Source organism: Myotis lucifugus, unplaced genomic scaffold (assembly GCF_000147115.1).
Source record: "Myotis lucifugus unplaced genomic scaffold, Myoluc2.0 scaffold_10, whole genome shotgun sequence".
Taxonomy (NCBI): domain Eukaryota; kingdom Metazoa; phylum Chordata; class Mammalia; order Chiroptera; family Vespertilionidae; genus Myotis; species Myotis lucifugus.
In genome coordinates, this window is record NW_005871058.1 from 13,463,719 (window position 1) to 13,481,591 (window position 17,873).

At 41.7% G+C, this 17,873-nt stretch overlaps 1 protein-coding gene across 2 annotated transcripts in view; it reads right to left on the reverse strand.

Moving 5' to 3' along the window:
• ART4 (ADP-ribosyltransferase 4 (Dombrock blood group)) overlaps nucleotides 1-5,222 on the reverse strand; it is a 9,495-nt gene extending 4,273 nt beyond the window's left edge. Inside the window, exons 1-2 of one of the 2 annotated variants that reach the window (XM_006084281.3) lie at nucleotides 4,742-5,222; nucleotides 2,207-2,912 (exon numbers count right to left, since the gene is read on the reverse strand). In XM_006084281.3, coding sequence (XP_006084343.1) covers nucleotides 2,207-2,912; nucleotides 4,742-4,912 — 877 coding nt within the window. In that variant the 5' untranslated portion in view covers nucleotides 4,913-5,222. The other variant, XM_023750065.1, reaches the window with a different exon arrangement.
• Between the last annotated feature and the right edge of the window lie 12,651 nt (nucleotides 5,223-17,873).

A 17,873-nucleotide genomic window follows, 5' to 3' on the forward strand; every position in this document is an offset into this window, starting at 1 on the left:
TATGGGAGAACATATTTGCCAATGATACATCTGTTAAGCGGTTTAATTTCCAAAATATATAAAGAATTCGTGCAACTTAACAAAGGAGGAAACCAATTTAATAATAATAAAAAAAAGAAACTGGCAAAGGACCTAAATAGACACTTCTCCAAAGTGGACATACAGATGGCCAAAAGACATATGAAAAATTGCTCAACATCATTAATCATCAGAGAGATGCAAATTAAAATGACAATGAAGTATCACCTCACACCTTCCAGAATGGCTACCATCAACAAATCAACAAATGACAAGTGCTGGCAAAGATGTGGAGTAAAGGGAACCCTAGTACACTGCTGGTGGGAATGCAGACTGGTGCAGCCACTGTGAAAAACAGTATTGAAGTTCCTCAAAAAATTAAAAAAGGAACTGCCTTTTGACCCAGCAATCCTACTTCTGGGAATATATCTTAAGAATCCAGGAACACCCATCAGAAAGAATATATGCACCCCTATGTTCATAGCAGTACAATATATAGTAGTTAAGATCTGGAAACAGTCTAAATGCTCATCAGTAGATGAGTGGAGAAAACAGTTGTGGTACATTTACATTATGGAATACTATGCAGCTGTAAAAAGAAGGAACTCTTGCCCTTTGAGACAGCATGAAGGGACTTGGAGAATATTATGCTAAGCGAAATAAGCTAGTCAGAGAAAGACAAGTATCACAGGATGTCACTCCTATGTAGAATATAATGAACAAAGTAAACTGATGAATGAAATAGATCCAGAGACATGGAAACATGGAACAGACTGATAAATCTCTGAGGGAAGACAGGGGTGCAGGGGTGGGTGGGTGGGGAGTGGGGAGAGATTCACCAAAGAACTTACATGCATATATGCATAACCCATGGACAATAGACAATTAGTGTGGTGTAAGTCTGGGGATGGGGTGAAGGTTGGGTTGAAGGCCGGTTTCTTGGGGAAGAAAGGGGGACATTTGTAATACTTTCAACAATAAAGACACATTTTTAAAAAAAGATAGTAAACAACTGCATATATGGATAAGAACATTCCCCTTCCCCCTAAATCAAATAGGACACAGCGTTTGCTACAGAACTATTACTCTGTGAATTGACTATGGCTGGCAACATACAAAGATAAAATGGAATCAGCCATGTGTTTTTCTAAAAAAGAGCTTAATATTTTTTTGGTATCATGGTATCTCTAATTTCTCCTGCTTCACTTCATTTTCCCCAATATCATCAGAGCTCTTGCTAAAGTATTGATCTAAATGATGCTCCCTCCATTCCATAAAAACTTCTAGTGACTTCTCATTACCTACATACAGCATGTAGTTCAAAAGTCCTGGGCATGGAATACACGAGTTTTTATAGTTGGTCCCCCTCAGAACTCTCCTGATCCACTCACTCTCCTACTCTCTTTCTATTCCCAATCCTTTTCTAGGTCCTGCACATCCTACATTGCAGCCTTCCAGAATTTTGGAGATTCCCTGAAGTCACTAGGCTGTTTTAAATCTCTGTGATTTAGTATGTACTGTTTTGTGCTTAAAATGACCCTTTCTTCTCTCACTGAAAACTCCCATTCCCCATGGTCCTCTACTATGAAGTCTTCCTCACGTTCCCCAGAGAGAATGATAGCTTCCTACAGTGAGCAGCTACAGCCATTGCTTAAACACTGGGTGTGTAACTTTGTACTTTTGCGTGTAGATATTTGTTCATATTTTCATTTCTCATTGAACTTAAAATCTTCCTAGCAGAGTAGTTCTGCTTTATTCCTTTTATATTGACTGGGCCCCCCTAGGCCAGTTCCTGGAACATAGCAGACACTTAATAGATAAGAGTGGATGAATGAGTCATACCTCCTGCTTTACTTGTAGCACTCCTCATTTATGAAATGATCATAACAAGAAAGTGAGTTTGAGGGAGAAGGAAAAGATGCTATATTTTATGAACTATCTTTTCCAGTAGAGGTTTACTCTCCCATCTAGAATGCCCCCCTATCTTAGTGCCATTGCAGAAATATATTTTCCTAGCGGTAGTTAAGGAGAAAGAAGAGGGGAGAAACCAATAAATCAGACATTTTTCCCCCCTCTAATCTGTCAGTTCCACCATTATAGAAGGCCGATTTCTCTGTTCTTGGCCTTTAAAAGAATCATAGCCTGTGATCCTGATAAGAGTGAATTCAATTTAGATCAATAATAATACCTTTTAGCAGCTGACAGTTATATGTGCTCAGATTTCCAGTTGACCTCAATTGCAACCAATTTCCTCTTGGATGGTAGCTCATATTTACAACTTCAAACAACTCATAGGGAGGGACCAGAACCTCCTCCCTGAGAGAGAAGTCTTGTACAGGTGCGCCCAGGCAGGTAAGTATGGTAAATAGAGTTTGGTTCCCAGACTCCTGTGCCTCTTTTCTTAGGAGGGAGGTGGACAGGAATTGGCCAAATCGAAGGGTGGCACCTATGTAGGCTTTCAAGTAGAAATCGGCCTCATGATGCACCTGGTAGCACAGAGAGTCATTCTTCATGACAAGGCCTTTCCTCAGCAGCTGGATTGCTGAGGTCAGGTAGTAATGTAGGTATTTGAAATGGAATGAATGTTTATACTGCCATGGAGACCTGGCAGCGCTGGCCATGGCTCTAGTGAAGTCAGAGCGAACATTGTTGTTCAATGTGTACACCAAGATGGCCACAGCATGTGTGATCGTCATGTTCTTAGGGAGAGCTTTAGGTCGGTTCAGCCAGGTTAAATGGGCATTATTCCAGATCTTGTAATAATTTGTCTGGGCTTCTACTTCTTTTGCGACATAATCCCCTTGACTTAGCTCCTTCATGACCTGTTGGCTGCAGCCTTGGTATTGATCGTCAAAGGAATCTGGTGCCAAGTCAAAGTTGATTTTAATTGCAGCCTATAAGAAAAGAAAAATCTTGATTATAATTTTTCCAATCAGATGATGAATCTGATAGCAGATTTTCTGTACTCTATAAGACCGTCTTCTCAAAACCAGTATTTGCTGAAGTTTCACTTATAATCATTACACTGCTCCAGTCCTTCCTGTGTCAGTGACCTGTGTTAGAGATTGAATTTGTTTCGATACATATCACTGAAAGTTCGAAAATGCGCATCTCCCCACAGAGGAAGTGATCTTCTTTGTTTCACCAAAATCATGGTATTTTTTATTTTTGCACATTGGGTATGTTGAAGAAAACAATTAATAACCTTAAAGTTTAGTTTTACTTTCTATTTCATCTACTGACTCCCTTCACATTTCTTCGTGGGTGTTTTAAGAACTCTCTCTTCTTATAAATACCTAAAAGCTATATTAAGCCTTTGAAGTTTATTTAATAAAAGACTTAAGTGATGAATAAAGTTGGGTCCTCCAGGGGATTCCCAGTAATAACAGCCCTCTCCCCTATTCAGGCTCTGAAAAAAATTGAGAAAAAAAGAGAGCAAATCTGAAAGGCTAAAATATCATTTTCATTTATGAATCATGTCATGTTGGGGCTCACATCTTTAGATCTGATGGCAAGTGGACTTGTTCGAAATGAACCCCAGAATGAGGCAGACTTGCCCACTCAGCTGTAGGTAGTGCTGGATTGCAGCCTACCCGGGTATGATTCCTTTCACGGAGAAACACAGAGCTCTTGGCCTTTGCCATCAGGCTAGCTCCCCGGAGGAAGACAAGCAGAGTCAAACTCAGCATACCCAATTTTCCTTCCTTATATTACCAATCAAGTAAATTTTCCCACCTCCCGTAGTGGAGTGAGGAAAGAGTGGACAGTGGTTGGGAGTGTGCCTAGGAAAGTCACTCCTATTGGAAATCGGGAGTGGGAAAAACACATTTTCTAATGGGGAACCAATTGAATATTACTTATTGATACCTAGTGCATATTAAACTAAGATTATAGTTTGAATACAACTTCACTAAGTGCCATTAGCCCATCACGTAGAGCCATATTTCAATGGTCTAAATCCCAAGATCTTTCCTGCTTGACAAAGGAATGATGCTTTTCTAATGAACTGTATTCATTAAGGAATATATTAAGAGATATAATTCCATCCAGTCAATATCAAAGATTTGTGGCTGAAACTAAAAATAACATACCATTTGGTATTTTTACTGTTATGTATGTTAATTCATCTAGTTGTTATAAATTAGAAAAAAATTTTAAGACTGCTTAAATAATTTCAAACAATAACTCTGTATAGCAACTTTACAAGGAAATCTAGAGAATCTATTTAAGCCAAAACAACAATAACAAATCAATAATATCACATTTTGTCAAGTCCTTGTTATGGTAAACTCTAAAACTTTATTATATTACTAGATGTCAAATATGTAGTCTGTTATTTTTTAATATTAGGTTTTTTTTCCTTAGGTGGAAGTTTAAATTATAATACTTCTTTTGAGTTGATCCATATGATACAGTCAAAAGCCACATAGACTTGGTTAATTTTGCATTATTTGTCCTACAGAAGCAGTTTTACTTAAGTTTTGTGGACAAGCCAGAAAATAATGCCATACCTCTAGCATCCATGTCAGGTTTATAAACTAAAGAATTTCACAATTTCAAATAATTGTTTTCCACACTCTTCGCCAGCAAAACTTACCGTGTCTGAATGAAACCAGATCCCACAGTGCCTAAAGGTCATTGAGAGGTCACCAAGAGAACGCTCTATTGGAGCATTAATCAGACAGAGACCACCTCCTCAATTGTGCCCGACCTGGGAACTCACCGTGGGTCTCTGCAGGCCAGCAAACAGCAGCAGGAGAGGAAGTTGTGCTCGGAGGAGCCAGATTCCTGTCGCAGGAGCTGTAGTTATTGGGAGTAAAATCTTCCTGTGTCTGTTGGTCAAGGGACAGCATTTGTTTGAGTTAAATGTACTTCTTCCATCTTGTAGCTTCATTCTGAAACGAGTTCTCCCAATTTTTCCTTTGGGCTTTTCTATGCGAGTCTCAGCAAGAACCTTCCTTGCTAATGTTTATGTCAAGACTTCTGTTGACCACTACCAACTAGCAGTTTTTATGAGGGAAGAGATCAACTCCAACTTTGTGTTGCAAAACTGAAATATCTGACTAAACACGGAGTTCTAAAGAAATTGGGAGTTTCCGATGGGAAATAAAACCCCACAAGAGCAACCCCAAAACCAACCCTTGTCTGAACTGTATGCAGAGGAATTCGAAAGGAATGTTGAAGGTCAGGCTCTGCAGCTCAACCTCAACTTGCTAGTGAGGCAGAAGGCACACACCGTACAGTGTTTGGGGCCAAGTGTTATGATCCTGAGCCGCGGGCTTTCACTGGGAGTGATATGATTGGCTCGTGCAGGTGGTTGGGAAGATGCCACCTCAAGATGGGCCCCATCTGGTGCTGCTGATAGGCCCTGCCCAGAGGGGGCTGTCAGAAAGCAGCGAACCTTTTAGGGTTACTGTCCCAAAGAGGGCTGTCTTTGCTGTTTTTCCACGGCAACTTTGAACTCTCCAAATCAGAAATTATACTTGTTGGGGTCATAGGTCTTCTTATCAGGGAAGGCATCAGACCCCCCATCCATACTACTTCAGTCTGTAGTGAATCCTGACGACTGTCAGAAGACAGCCTCTGAACAGCCGACACCAATCAAAAGCAGGCTCCAGTGCTAAGTTAACCCAGCAGTGGTATTCCAATAAACAGTCTCTCCTACTCATTTCCCTTTCGGTTTGAACATCCTTCCTCTATTCCCAATCTTTGTTTTTTTTGTGGGAATCTTTTCCATTCACACTCCCTGATTCATTATTTTACTGCAAAGGGAAACTGAATTCTGTTCTTGGAAATTCTGGTATTTCTTAAAGCACCTTTAATTTATTTATTGATTGATTTTAGAGAGAGAGGGAGAGAGAGAGAGAAGAACATAGGTTTGTTGTTCCACTTATTTATGCATTCATGGGTTGATTCTTGTATGTGCCCTGACCAGGATCGAACCTGCAACCTTGGTGTATTGGGACCCTCTAACCAACTGAACTACCCTGGCAGAGCCACCCTAAATATTTTTTAATCTAAATGTTTTGATGATCACAGTAGTTCTGTCTCATTACACAAGTTCAGGCTATCTAGAAAACAGAATTAGTCATAACCCATAGCCTGGAGAAAGGTATTATTTAGATTTGGTTTTACACACACACACACACACACACACACACACACACACACTCTACGACTCTACGACTGATATAATATGGTATGCAATTTTGCATACTGTTTTTTCCCTTAGTATTTTAATGTATATACATATAATTTAATACTTATTGAAAACCTAATTTTTATGGTTGCACAATATTCCACCATAAGCGCTACCATGCAATCGAATATGGGGGTGGGTCCATTGATTAGTGAGTAGAACATGGACTCTTGAGAAATATCTCAGTTCAATTCCGGGCTCTACTACTCCTTAATGTTTGACCGTGGTCAAGGCCCTTAGCCTCACTGTTCCTCAGGTTCCTCATATGCTAAGTGGAGATAATAATACTACCTACCTCATTAAATGCTTTGATGTATTTATAACCCTTAAAACAGCATCTGTTCAATAAATACAAACAATTATTATTTTTTACCAAAGTTTATTTCAACTTAGTACTATGATAAGTAATGATTTGCGAACATGTTTTGGACACAAATCTTTTTGTGCTTCTTGCAATTTTAAGACATTCTAAAGATGGATCACTGACCAATGAAATGTATATTTTTTGGACTTAATGGAAAACACAAAAGTGTATGAAAATATCCCTTTAAGACTTTAAAAATTCTTAACATTTCTCCTTATCAACTGTCACTTTGAGATACTGAGGTATGAAGAGAATTAGAATTAGAGTAGAAAAACTTGGATTATGGGTCTAGTTCTATAGTTCGCTGGCTGAGTTAAGTTAAAAAAATCAGTAAGCTGTGCTGAGCCTCAGTTTACTCAACTTTATAGAGTTGTTAAAAGTAAATAATAATGACCTATTATTAAGAGTGTATTGTGCTTCACGACTGTTTACTGTGTTATCTCAGCGTACAGGCAACTGTGAAAAGGAAATGTTTTAACTTTCACTTCACCAGTGCATTTGTTGAGGCCCTGCAAGGTTAAAGAACTTATCACTGATAACGGGCCCTTTCCTCTCACCCCTGTGGCCCACTGTCTTCAAAAACTCTGAAGGATTTAAAGTGTCATTTTATTATTGTCTAAAGATTTTGTTTCCTAACGTGGCTGCCATTTCCAGGATGAAACCACTAGGGGGCAGCAGGAAACTTTGTGACCTTTTTATACGAGGGGAGAAAGGAAGAAAGGGGAAGGGGGTGGGGGTGGGGGGACATAGAAAGAAGAGACAGAGAGAGGGATGGAGGAAAGAGAGAGAACACAAACAATAAACTGGGGTAAGAAAAGGCCAGAGACCTAGTGTGTGAGTGTGCATACATTTTTAAATTAAAATGAAAGAAAAAAAAAGTTTTCTGACAATGTTTAGAACCATTAAAAAGCCATCTTTTGCCTTGAGGGCTATTTTGTTAAAGTTCTCATGAGATCATTTAATATTATCTTGGGGGTTTATTATTTTCTTGATTATACCCAATTCTTCAAAATATAATCTATTTTGCTATCTTGATGGGTAAAAGGGACAGACTGTGTTGACATTTTGCCTCCATGACTTTCTAGCTTTTGTGAATTTGAACAAATCATGTTAGTTCTCCGTCTATTTTCTTTGTATGTAAAAGTGAGGATGATAACACCAATATTGCAGGGCTGTGTTGACAATGTAATTGAAATACTCTATAAAATATCTATAGGTCTCTGAACTACACTGTCTCAGAAGCAGATGGATTAGAGAATAGAATGTGGGCTCTTGAGAAAGACACCTTGGCCCAATTTCTAGGTTTTTTTTTTGTTTTAAAACTTATCTTTATTGTTGAAAGTATTAGAAGTATCCCCCTTTTTCCCCATTGAGCCCCTCCACCCCTCCCCCACCCCCAGGCCTTCACCGCACTATTGTCTGTGTCCATGGGTTATGCATATATGCATATAAATTCTTTGGTTAATCTCTTCCTGCCCCTTCTCCCCATTTCCTCTGAGATTCATCAGTCTGTTCCATGCTTCTATGACTCTGAAGCTACTTTGTTCATCAGTTTATTTTGTCATTAGATACCACATATGAGTGAGATCATTTCATACTTGTCTTTCTCTGACTGGCTAATTTCACTTAGCATAATACCCTCCAGGTCCATCCATGCTGTCTCAAGGGTAATGTTAGGGTCGCTGAAGGAGGAACCCACGAGGTCAAAAGGGGTGAAGAATTATGAATATATTAGGCCTAGCTGGTGATCAAGGCCCATCAGGGCCTTCTGGCTGCTGGCTGGGGCCTTCCTTTGTTCTGCGCCCCCATCTGGTGGTCAGCGAACGTCATAGCGAGCGATCAAACTCCCCAGGGGACGCTTTGTATATTAGCCATATATATATATAAAACTTTTTACTAGGTTAAAATTTTAAACTTACAAAAACATTGCAAGCTTCAGTACAAGGAACATATATATATCCAAGGAACTTCACATAGCACTATCCACATTCATTGATTGTTTATACTTTCCCCACACTCTTTTTTTCTAAGCCACTTGACAATTAGTTGCAGACACCAAGCCCCTTGATAAAAAATAGAGGCATTTTAAGAGCTTATTTGAACAAAAATCAATTCAAATTGAGCAGTGAATTGATATTCATCAAATTCATGCAGTGATAATGAAGAAGCAGCAATATGATTGCTTTGTGGTAGCCTCACATAATTGATATGATTGCTTCATGGTATTAAGAAAATCTCCAAAAAAATTTCCAATATATTTATTGAAAAAATCTGCATGCAAGTGGACCCATGCAGTTCAAATTTGTGTTGTTTAAGGGTCAACTGTATTTGATGGACTGTAGATTAAATATTTGCTTTATTTAAGAAAAAGCTTAGCCTGGCTGGCATGGTTGAATGGTTGAGCATCAACCTATGAACCAAGACATCGCATTTCCATTCCTGGTCAGGGCACATGCTCAGATTGTGAGCTTGATCCCCAGTGGGGGGCATGCAGAAGACAGCAGAGCAATTATTCTCTCTCATCATTGATGGTTCTATCTCTCGCTCCCCCTCTCCCTTCCTCTCTGAAATCAATTATATATATATATATATATATATATATATATATATATATATATATCCTATCTAATAAAAGAGAAACATGGTAATTAGCCGTACGGCTGCTACCCTTCCCATTGGCTAATCAGGGCGATATGCAAATTAACTGCCAGCCAAGATGGTGGCCGGCAGCCATGCACTGAAGCGAACAGGGAGGCTTGCTTGCTCCAGTGACGGCGGACTCCAACGTTCCCCCGCCTGCCTTGCCGGCCTCTCAGCTGCAACTCTAAGCAACTATGTTGCAAATATAGAAGCTAAACAAAACCCCAGAAAACTGCGTTAGTCAGCCGGGCTTCAGCCAGCCGGACCGCAACATTGTATCAAATACAGAAGGTAAACAAAGCAGCAGAGGCCTCAGAGCTAAAGCTGGCCCAGAATAAAAAAAGAAAAAAGAAAAAAAGGAGTGGTTGGGAGCTTCAGTCACCTGCCAGCCTGAAAACAGCCCTCAGCCCCCAGCCAGACTGGCCAGGCACCCTAGTGGGGACCCCCACCCTGATCCAGGACACCCTTCAGGGCAAACCAGCCTGCCCCCACCCGTGCACCAGGCCTCTATTCTATATAGTAAAAGGGTAATATGCCTCCCGGCACCGGGATCAGCGTGACAGGGGGCAGTGCCCAAACCCCCTGATCGCCCTGCAGCTCTGTATGTGACAGGGGGTGGGGCCACAACCTCACTATCCGCCCTGCTCTGTTCGTGACAGGGGAAGGTGCCCCAACCCCCTGATCAGCCTTGCTCTGTGCCTGATAGGGGGGAGCTCCCCAACCCCCTGATCGCCCTGCGGCTCTGTGTGTGACAGGGTGGGGCGCCCCAAGCCCCCCCCCCCCCCCACAGGCCCTGCTCTGTGTGTGACGGGGTAGAGCCATAACCTCCCCATCGGCCCTGCCCTGAGTGTGTCAGTGGCGGCGCCCCAACCCCCTGATCGGCCCTGCTCTGTGGGTGACAGGGGGGAGCTCCCCAACCCCCTGATGGGCCCTGCTCTGTGCGTGACAGGGGGGAGCTCCCCAACCCCCTGATGGGCCCTGCTCTGTGCGTAACAGGGGGTGGCGCTGCAACCTCCCCATCGACCCTGCCTTGAGTGTGACAGGGGGTGGTGCCCCAACCCCCCAATCGGCCCTACCCTGAGCGTGACTAGGGTGGCATCGCAACCTCCCGATCCGTCCTGCTCTGTGCATGACAGGGGGCAGTGCCCCAACTCCCCCATCGGCCCTGCCATGAGCCCAACCAGGGGCTGCACCTAGGGATTGGGCCTGCCCTCTGCCACCCGGGAGCAAGCCTAAGCCAGCAGGTCATTATCTTCTGAGGGGTCCCAGACTGCGAGAGGGCACAGGATGGGCTGAGGGACCCCCTCTCCCCCCCGAGTGCACAAATTTTTGTGCACCGGGCCTCTAGTATATATATATATATATCCTAGTTGGCTTATTGTGATTGGTTGGCCTGATTGGTTGGCCTTAGGTTTTGATTTCTTAAGGCCTTTACAGGCTTAAATTTGCTTTGCTTTTGTAGGCTAATAGGTAGTAGAATCATTTCAGTCCAATGGCCTCCCATTTAATTAATTTAACACTGGTAGAGTGGAAAAATTTTTCTTCTCTTTTGGGTTTTTCAGCTGGCTTAATAATGAAATTGATATAAGACAGATTAACAGAAGAAACCAAATTTAACTTTGTATATACAGAAGCTCCATAAAAATGTGAAACCCAAAGGCAGTTAGCCAATTGAGGCTTATATACCATCCTGAACTAAGGAATGGGATAGAGATGGGGGTTTTAAAGGGGGAGAACAGCAATTCACAGGAAGAAGAGAAGAGAAAATGTTTGGTAATTAGATGTTTGTCCTGCCATGCAGGGAAGTCTTTCAGATAAAAATGTTATTTCTGGTAATAGCTCTTTCTAGTACATGCTCCCCATTTAAATTATTTTAGGCAGTTAAGGGAGAAGTGAGAGTTCTTCCTGAGTCTGCTGGGTCTTGTTTGACTTCAACTCAAAATAATCCCTATAATAACGTGGCACATTTGGGATTTTGGGGGGGGAGGGGATGTATGCCGCTACCCTTCACACCTTTTAGCCTTCTATTCTTCAGAATTTATTTTCTAAAAACAAAGACATGTTCTTACACAACCACAATACAATTACCAATATCAAAAATCTAACATTTATACAATACTATTGTCTGATCCACAGTCCATATGCAAATGTCAGCAACTGTTCCTGTAATGTCCTTTATAGCTCTTTTCTGGGATCACGATTTGCATTTAGTTGTCACGTCTCTTTAGTCTTTAAATTGGAACATTTCCTCAGGAGTTGTTTTGCTTTTTGACCTTGACATTTGTGGAAATTATGGGCCGGTGATTTTATAGAATAAGTGGAATTTGTCTATTATTTCCTGATAATTAGATTCAGGTTGTGCAGTTTCAGCAGGGAAATCGCAGAAGCGATGCTGGTCCATTCTCAGATAGGAGGCATTTTGCATCCATTGCTTCAGTATGAAACATGTCATCCTCATTCCCTTTCTTTTTCTCTTAGCATAGAACCTTAGTGTTGGGAAAGCGCTTTGCTGTCATCATCTTCCACCCTCTGTGAAACTCCTCCTCAACGTTCTTGGCAGAGCAACTTCTGCTGTGTGCGTTTCTGTGACATTGTGACTTATAATAAGTACATATTTGGTCTTATCCATAGTTCCTGACACAAGACTCCTAAAACTGTGTAATTTCCTGAGTGATAAAAACTATAGGGGCATCTGTTGTTCCTAGTTCCTCAAGTAGCACCAGAGCCATGAGGGTGAAATGGGTGTCTTTTGTTCTTTGTAACAAGCCTCTTTCAACCAGACCTGAGTTTATGTTTATGTGATGACATTTGGATGCCCCTAAAGATGGTTACTGGGGAAACCAGCCAGGATTAGAGGATTGGGACTTTCAGTCCCACCACATCCAGGGAGGGTGGAGGGGCTGGAGGTTGAATCAATCACCACTGGCCAATGGTTTAATCAATCATGCCTGTGTAATGAAACCGCCATACACTCTGCCAGGACAGAGTTTGACTTGATTCTTGCGCTCCTCTGGTCTGCTGTTGGGAGTCTGTATAATATTCTTTATTTCAGTCAGTGGATGCTTAATTTCTAGTTGGTTCTTTATCACAGCATCGAGGGTCTCGTTAGATTTCTTGTAGATCTCAGTAAGTTTATCGGTGGCTTCTAGACAGTTCTTGAGAGACCTTAAAAATGTGGTTCTGAACTCAATATCCTCCCTTGATAGTTTTGTCCTGTTTCTTTGTCTCCGCATTTTTTATGCCTTCTTGGTGCACCCCCTAGTGGTCTTTGTGCGCAGTCTTGTTCTAGTTAAGCCTTGATTGTTGTAGTTAATACTAGAGGGATTTGACCACCAGGCCGACTGGCTGTTAGAATCAGCTGTATCTTCCCAGGACAGAGTTTGGAGAGCTTCCAGGTTGGAGTACACATCCACATATCATTACAGGAGCTCCTGCATTCAGGACCCTATGGATCTTGATCTACATGTCTCTTCGTCTGGCTGCTTACCTTTGTCTTTTATAATAAACTGGTAAATGTAAGCAAAGTGCTTCTCTCAGTTGTGTGAGCCACTCCAGCAAATTAACCAAATCCAAAGAAGGGGTTGTAGGATCCTCCGATTTATATAGCTAGTTAGTTAAAGGCACAGGTAAAAACCTGGAGGTCTGATTGCCATCTGAAGTGGGGGGAGTCAGTCTAGTAGGACTGACTCTTACCCTGTTTGATCGGACACTGTCTCCAGGTAGAGACTTCAGGTGGATTGAGCTAAATTGTAGGACATCCAGTTCATGTGGAATTGCTTGAAGTGTAGAAAACCAGAAACCTGGTGTCAGAAGTGAAGTTGTGACACAGTATTGAGAGTAAGAAGATGCACAGGAGGAGTGCTTTCCTTTACGGTTCCCGCACGACAGTTGGCACTCAGTAAGTGCTTTTTGAATGAATAAATGAATGAATGCTTTCAAACTTTCAGTAATTGGGTGTTCTCCACCACCCCAGGAAGCTAACATTTTCATTGGAAATGCAAATGAGAAGAGCTGACATTCCCAACAAACTCCTAGTCATCTATTTAAGTTCATTTATTTCAAGGAACATGAAAAAATAAAAAATGAATAAATAAAGTAAATAAGAAAAGAAGAAAGAAGGAAGCAAAAAGAGAAAGAAAGAAAGAAAAGTAACAGAAAAGAAAAGAAACAAATGAACAAAAGATAACTTTTAAAAATTTACTGAGACAACATTTTATGAAGGTGCTATAATCTTACCCACTTTTTTCTTTGCCAATACACGTGCCTGCTCTGACTGAGACAATAGTGTCTTTGAGGATGAAGCAATGGATGGAAGACTGATGACTAGAAAACGTAGAGCAGAAGGAGAAGGCAGAAAGGGCCTGGGCTGGACAGATGGGACAGAATTCCTAGTGGTTCAGAAGAGGATTAGAGACCCAGGCTCACATGCAAGGCATAGGTCCAAGAACTATGGCTGAGTCTGTCCATAGTTTTGGGTACATAATAGGCAGCAGGAGATCCAATATAACTCTGGGACCATCTCAACACGTCAGTGGATCAGAATGATTGAGTGTACCAGGCAAGGGAGTAGCCAACCATTCATGCATTTAAAAAATATATATATTTTTATTGATTTCAGAGAGGAAGGGAGAGGAAGAGAGAGATAGAAACATTAATGATGAGAGAGAATCATTGATTGCCTGCCTCCTGCACACCCCCACTGGGAATTGAGCTTGAAACCCTGGCATGTGCTCTGACCAGAAATCGAACTGTGGTTCGTAGGTCGATGCTCAACCACTGAGCCACACTGGCTGGGATCCATTGATTTTTTTTAGAGAGAGTGGAAGGGGGGGGGCAGACAGAAAGAGAGAAACATCCATGTTAGAGAGACACATCGATTGGTTGTCTCCTGCACACCGGGAACCAAACCTGCACCCGAGGTATATGCCCTTGACCAGAATTGAACCTGGGACCCTTTAGTCCTCGGGCCAATGCTCTATCCACTGACCCAACATTCTGACTTAACTATTCCTCAGACTCTCTATCGTCCTGGTCATCTTCCGCCTTGTGAAATGTGGCAACGGGACACTACAAATGAGTCTAATCAACGGGAGTAAAAGCTTCTTTTGTTCTGAACACTCTCCTTCCACTGATGCCAAACTAAGGTGAAGCAGTTTCTTTAGGCAATTATGCCATTTTTTGACTCATTAAATTTACTCCTGTTAGAAATAATCAGTCATTCCCACGTGATTTTCTTTTTATTTTTTAAAATATATTTTATTGATTTTTCACAGAGAGGAGGGGAGAGGGATAGAGAATTAGAAACATCGATGAGAAAGAAACATCGATCAGCTGCCTCCTGCACATTCCCTACTGGGGATGTGCCCACAACCAAGGTACATGCCCTTGACAGGAATCGAACCTGGGACCCTTCAGTCCGCAGGCCGACGCTCTATCCACTGAGCTAAGCCAGTTAGGGCAGTGAATTTCTTTTATTAAGTCAGACATCACCAGTCCTATGCACCTGTAAATTTGAAATAGATTTACCAAAGTCAATTTTAGTACTTTACATTTATGCATATTTAGCCTCCTTATTTTAACCTGTCAATGACTTCATGAATCCTGATTCTGATATTAAGTGTTATGAATTTTCAGTTCAGATCAAACCAATACTTAAATAGCATTTTTAGAGTGTAATCTTTGTGCAGGCAGAAACCATATCTTTTGTTCACTGCTATGTCACTTGTACTTACAATGGTGGCTGTCACTGAAACAGGCCCTCAACAGATTTTTGTTGGATACATTTTGTGTGTGTGTGAATATATTTATGCTGCCAAAGACTATGCTAAGCATCTTCTAATATATTTTTACTGAATCCTCCTAATCATTTGTGAGTAGATATTATAGTCCCTATTTCTCTGATGAGCACTGATATTCAGATAGGCAATGGGCCTTGTCCAACATTGCTCAGTTAGTACAAAGCAAACAAAAGATTTAAACCAGTCTCTGACTCCCAGTTAATAAACATTTGCAATAAACTGAACTATATTGGATCCTCTACCAACAAAACTACCACCCACATTTATTGAATACTTTCTATATATGCCAGACATAAACATATAGGTACTATAAATGTTTAATATCACTTAATTCTCCCCAGCTACCTATTGTGGTAAGAGAATTATCATTACTCCCAGTTTACTGATAAACTTCGGTTTAAATTAATTAAACTAACTTTGCCCCTTCCTTCCTATGTCTATTATCTCTTGTTCTCCAGATCGCTTGTTGGGCTGAAGGGAGTGGAGACGTGTTTGGTCTTTTTGTCCTCACTCTCCTGACTCTGTTTATGACCCCTTGCACCCTGAATCTATTTTCCTGAAGTGGTTACATAAGCCTGATTGTTTTTTGTATCTAGAATATTTTTCTTTTCTTTTTTTTCCCCATTTTATAACTGTAAGGTTATACATTTTTTTAAATTAAATTTTTATTGTTCAGATTATTACAGTTGTTTCTCTTTTTTCCCCCTATAGCTCCCCTCCACCCTCCGCCCTCACCCCCCGCCACTGTTCTCATTCATAGGTGCACGATTCTTGTCCAGTCTCTTTCCCGCACCCCCCACACCCCTTCCCCCCCAAGAATAGTCAGTTCACTCCCTTTCTATGCCCCTGATTCTATTATAATCACCAGTTTATTCTGTTCATCAGATTATTTATTCACTTGATTTTTAGATTCACTTGTTGATAGATGTGTATTTGTTGTTCATAATTTATATCTTTACCTTTTTCTTCTTCTTCCTCTTCTTAAAGGATACCTTTCAGCATTTCATATAATACTGGTTTAGTGGTGATGAACCCCTTTAGCTTTTCCTTATCTGTGAAGCTCTTTATCTGACCTTCAATTCTGAATGATAGCTTTTCTGGATAAAGTAATCTTGGTTGTAGGTTCTTGGTATTCATCACTTTGAATATTTCTTGCCACTCCCTTCTGGCCTGCAAAGTTTCTGTTGAGAAATCAGCTGACAGTCATATGGGTACTCCCTTGTAGGTAACTGACTGTCTTTCTCTTGCTGCTTTTAAGATTCTCTCTTTGTCTTTTGCTCTTGGCATTTTAATTATGATGTGTCTTGGTGTGGTCCTCTTTGGATTCCTTTTGTTTGGGGTTCTCTGCGCTTCCTGGACTTGTAAGTCTATTTCTTTCACCAGGTAGGGGAAGTTTTCTGTCATTATTTCTTTAAATAGGTTTTCAATATCTTGCTCTCTCTCTTCTTCTGGCACCCCTATAATTCGGATGTTGGTATGCTTGAGGCTGTCCCAAAGGCTCCTTACACTATCTTCGTATTTTCGGATTCTTTTTTCATTTTGCTTTTCCGGTTGGGTATTTTTTGCTTCTTTGTATTTCAAATCTTTGACTTGATTCTTGCGATCCTCTAGTCTGCTGTTGGGAGTCTGTATAATATTCTTTATTTCAGTCAGTGTATGCTTAATTTCTAGTTGGTCCTTTATCACAACCTCGAGGGTCTCACTAGATTTCTTGAGGGTCTCATTAAGTTTATCGGCGGTTTCCAAAAAATTCTTGAAAAACCTTAAAAGTGTGGTTTTGAACTCTATATCCAGTCATTTGCTTTTCTTCATTTCTGTCATTTGTGTCCTGTTTCTTTGTCTCGGCATTTTTTATGCTTCGCTTTGTCGATAGAGTGGCTTTCTGTGCTAAGTGTCCTATAGGGCCCAGTGGCTCAGCCTCCCCAATTACTGAGGTAGACACTCTTGGTGCACCACCTTGTGGGCTTTGTGCACAGTCTTGTTGTAGTTAAGCCTTGATTGTTGTAGGTAACACTGGGAGGGATTGACCTCCAGGCCAATTGGCTGTGAGAATCAGCTGTTTCTGCAGTGGGAGAACTTCTGTGCTGGAGACACCCCTCTGGGACAAGACTTGCTTCACTGGGGTTTTGGTGCTCACTGAGTCTGCCCCCTGAGTGTGTCCTTTATGGATCCGAGGAGCTGCGATCTGGATGGTCCCACTCTGACCACCGGGCACATTGGCTCCTGGATCTCTAAGGAGGTGCTAATCTAGCCTCTGTCTGAGGCTACCCAGCGGAAGCCAGCTGTGAAGCAATGCAAGTTGCCTTGGGGCCTTGGGCCAGCTGCAGTTTGTTAAGTAATTTTCAGATTGCAAAGGGCAGGGGCCTTTCATATGCAAAAGCCTCGGTGCATGGCTTGGGCGGGGCGGGGCCCCAGGGGATCAACAGGGTGGGCGGAGCGAGCAGTTATGGCTGCTCTCAGTCCTGCCCTCAGAGGCCCTGCTTCTCAGTGTCCCGGCAATTGCTGCGAGCACCTCCGAGAGAAAGCTGCCCTCGAGTTCCGACCGATGCCAGACAGTCCTGTTTCTCCCGTATGAGTCTGGGTCCCCAGAGACTCGCCCGGAACTGGAGCTCAGAGCTTGAGACTCCCTCCCGATTGAAAAAGACAACCGTGTCCTTAGCCGCCAGCCCTCTCCACATGCACCTCTGCACCTTTGTATTTTACTTCCGCACCGCACCTCCTCTGAGTCTCGGTATGCTTTTCTCTTTTCTTCTAGTTGTAGAATTTACACTCAGCCAGCCTTCCTGTGGTTCTGGATGATGTCTGTTTTGTCTTTCAGTTGTATTTTTGAAGTGGTTGTGCGAGGCAGCAATCT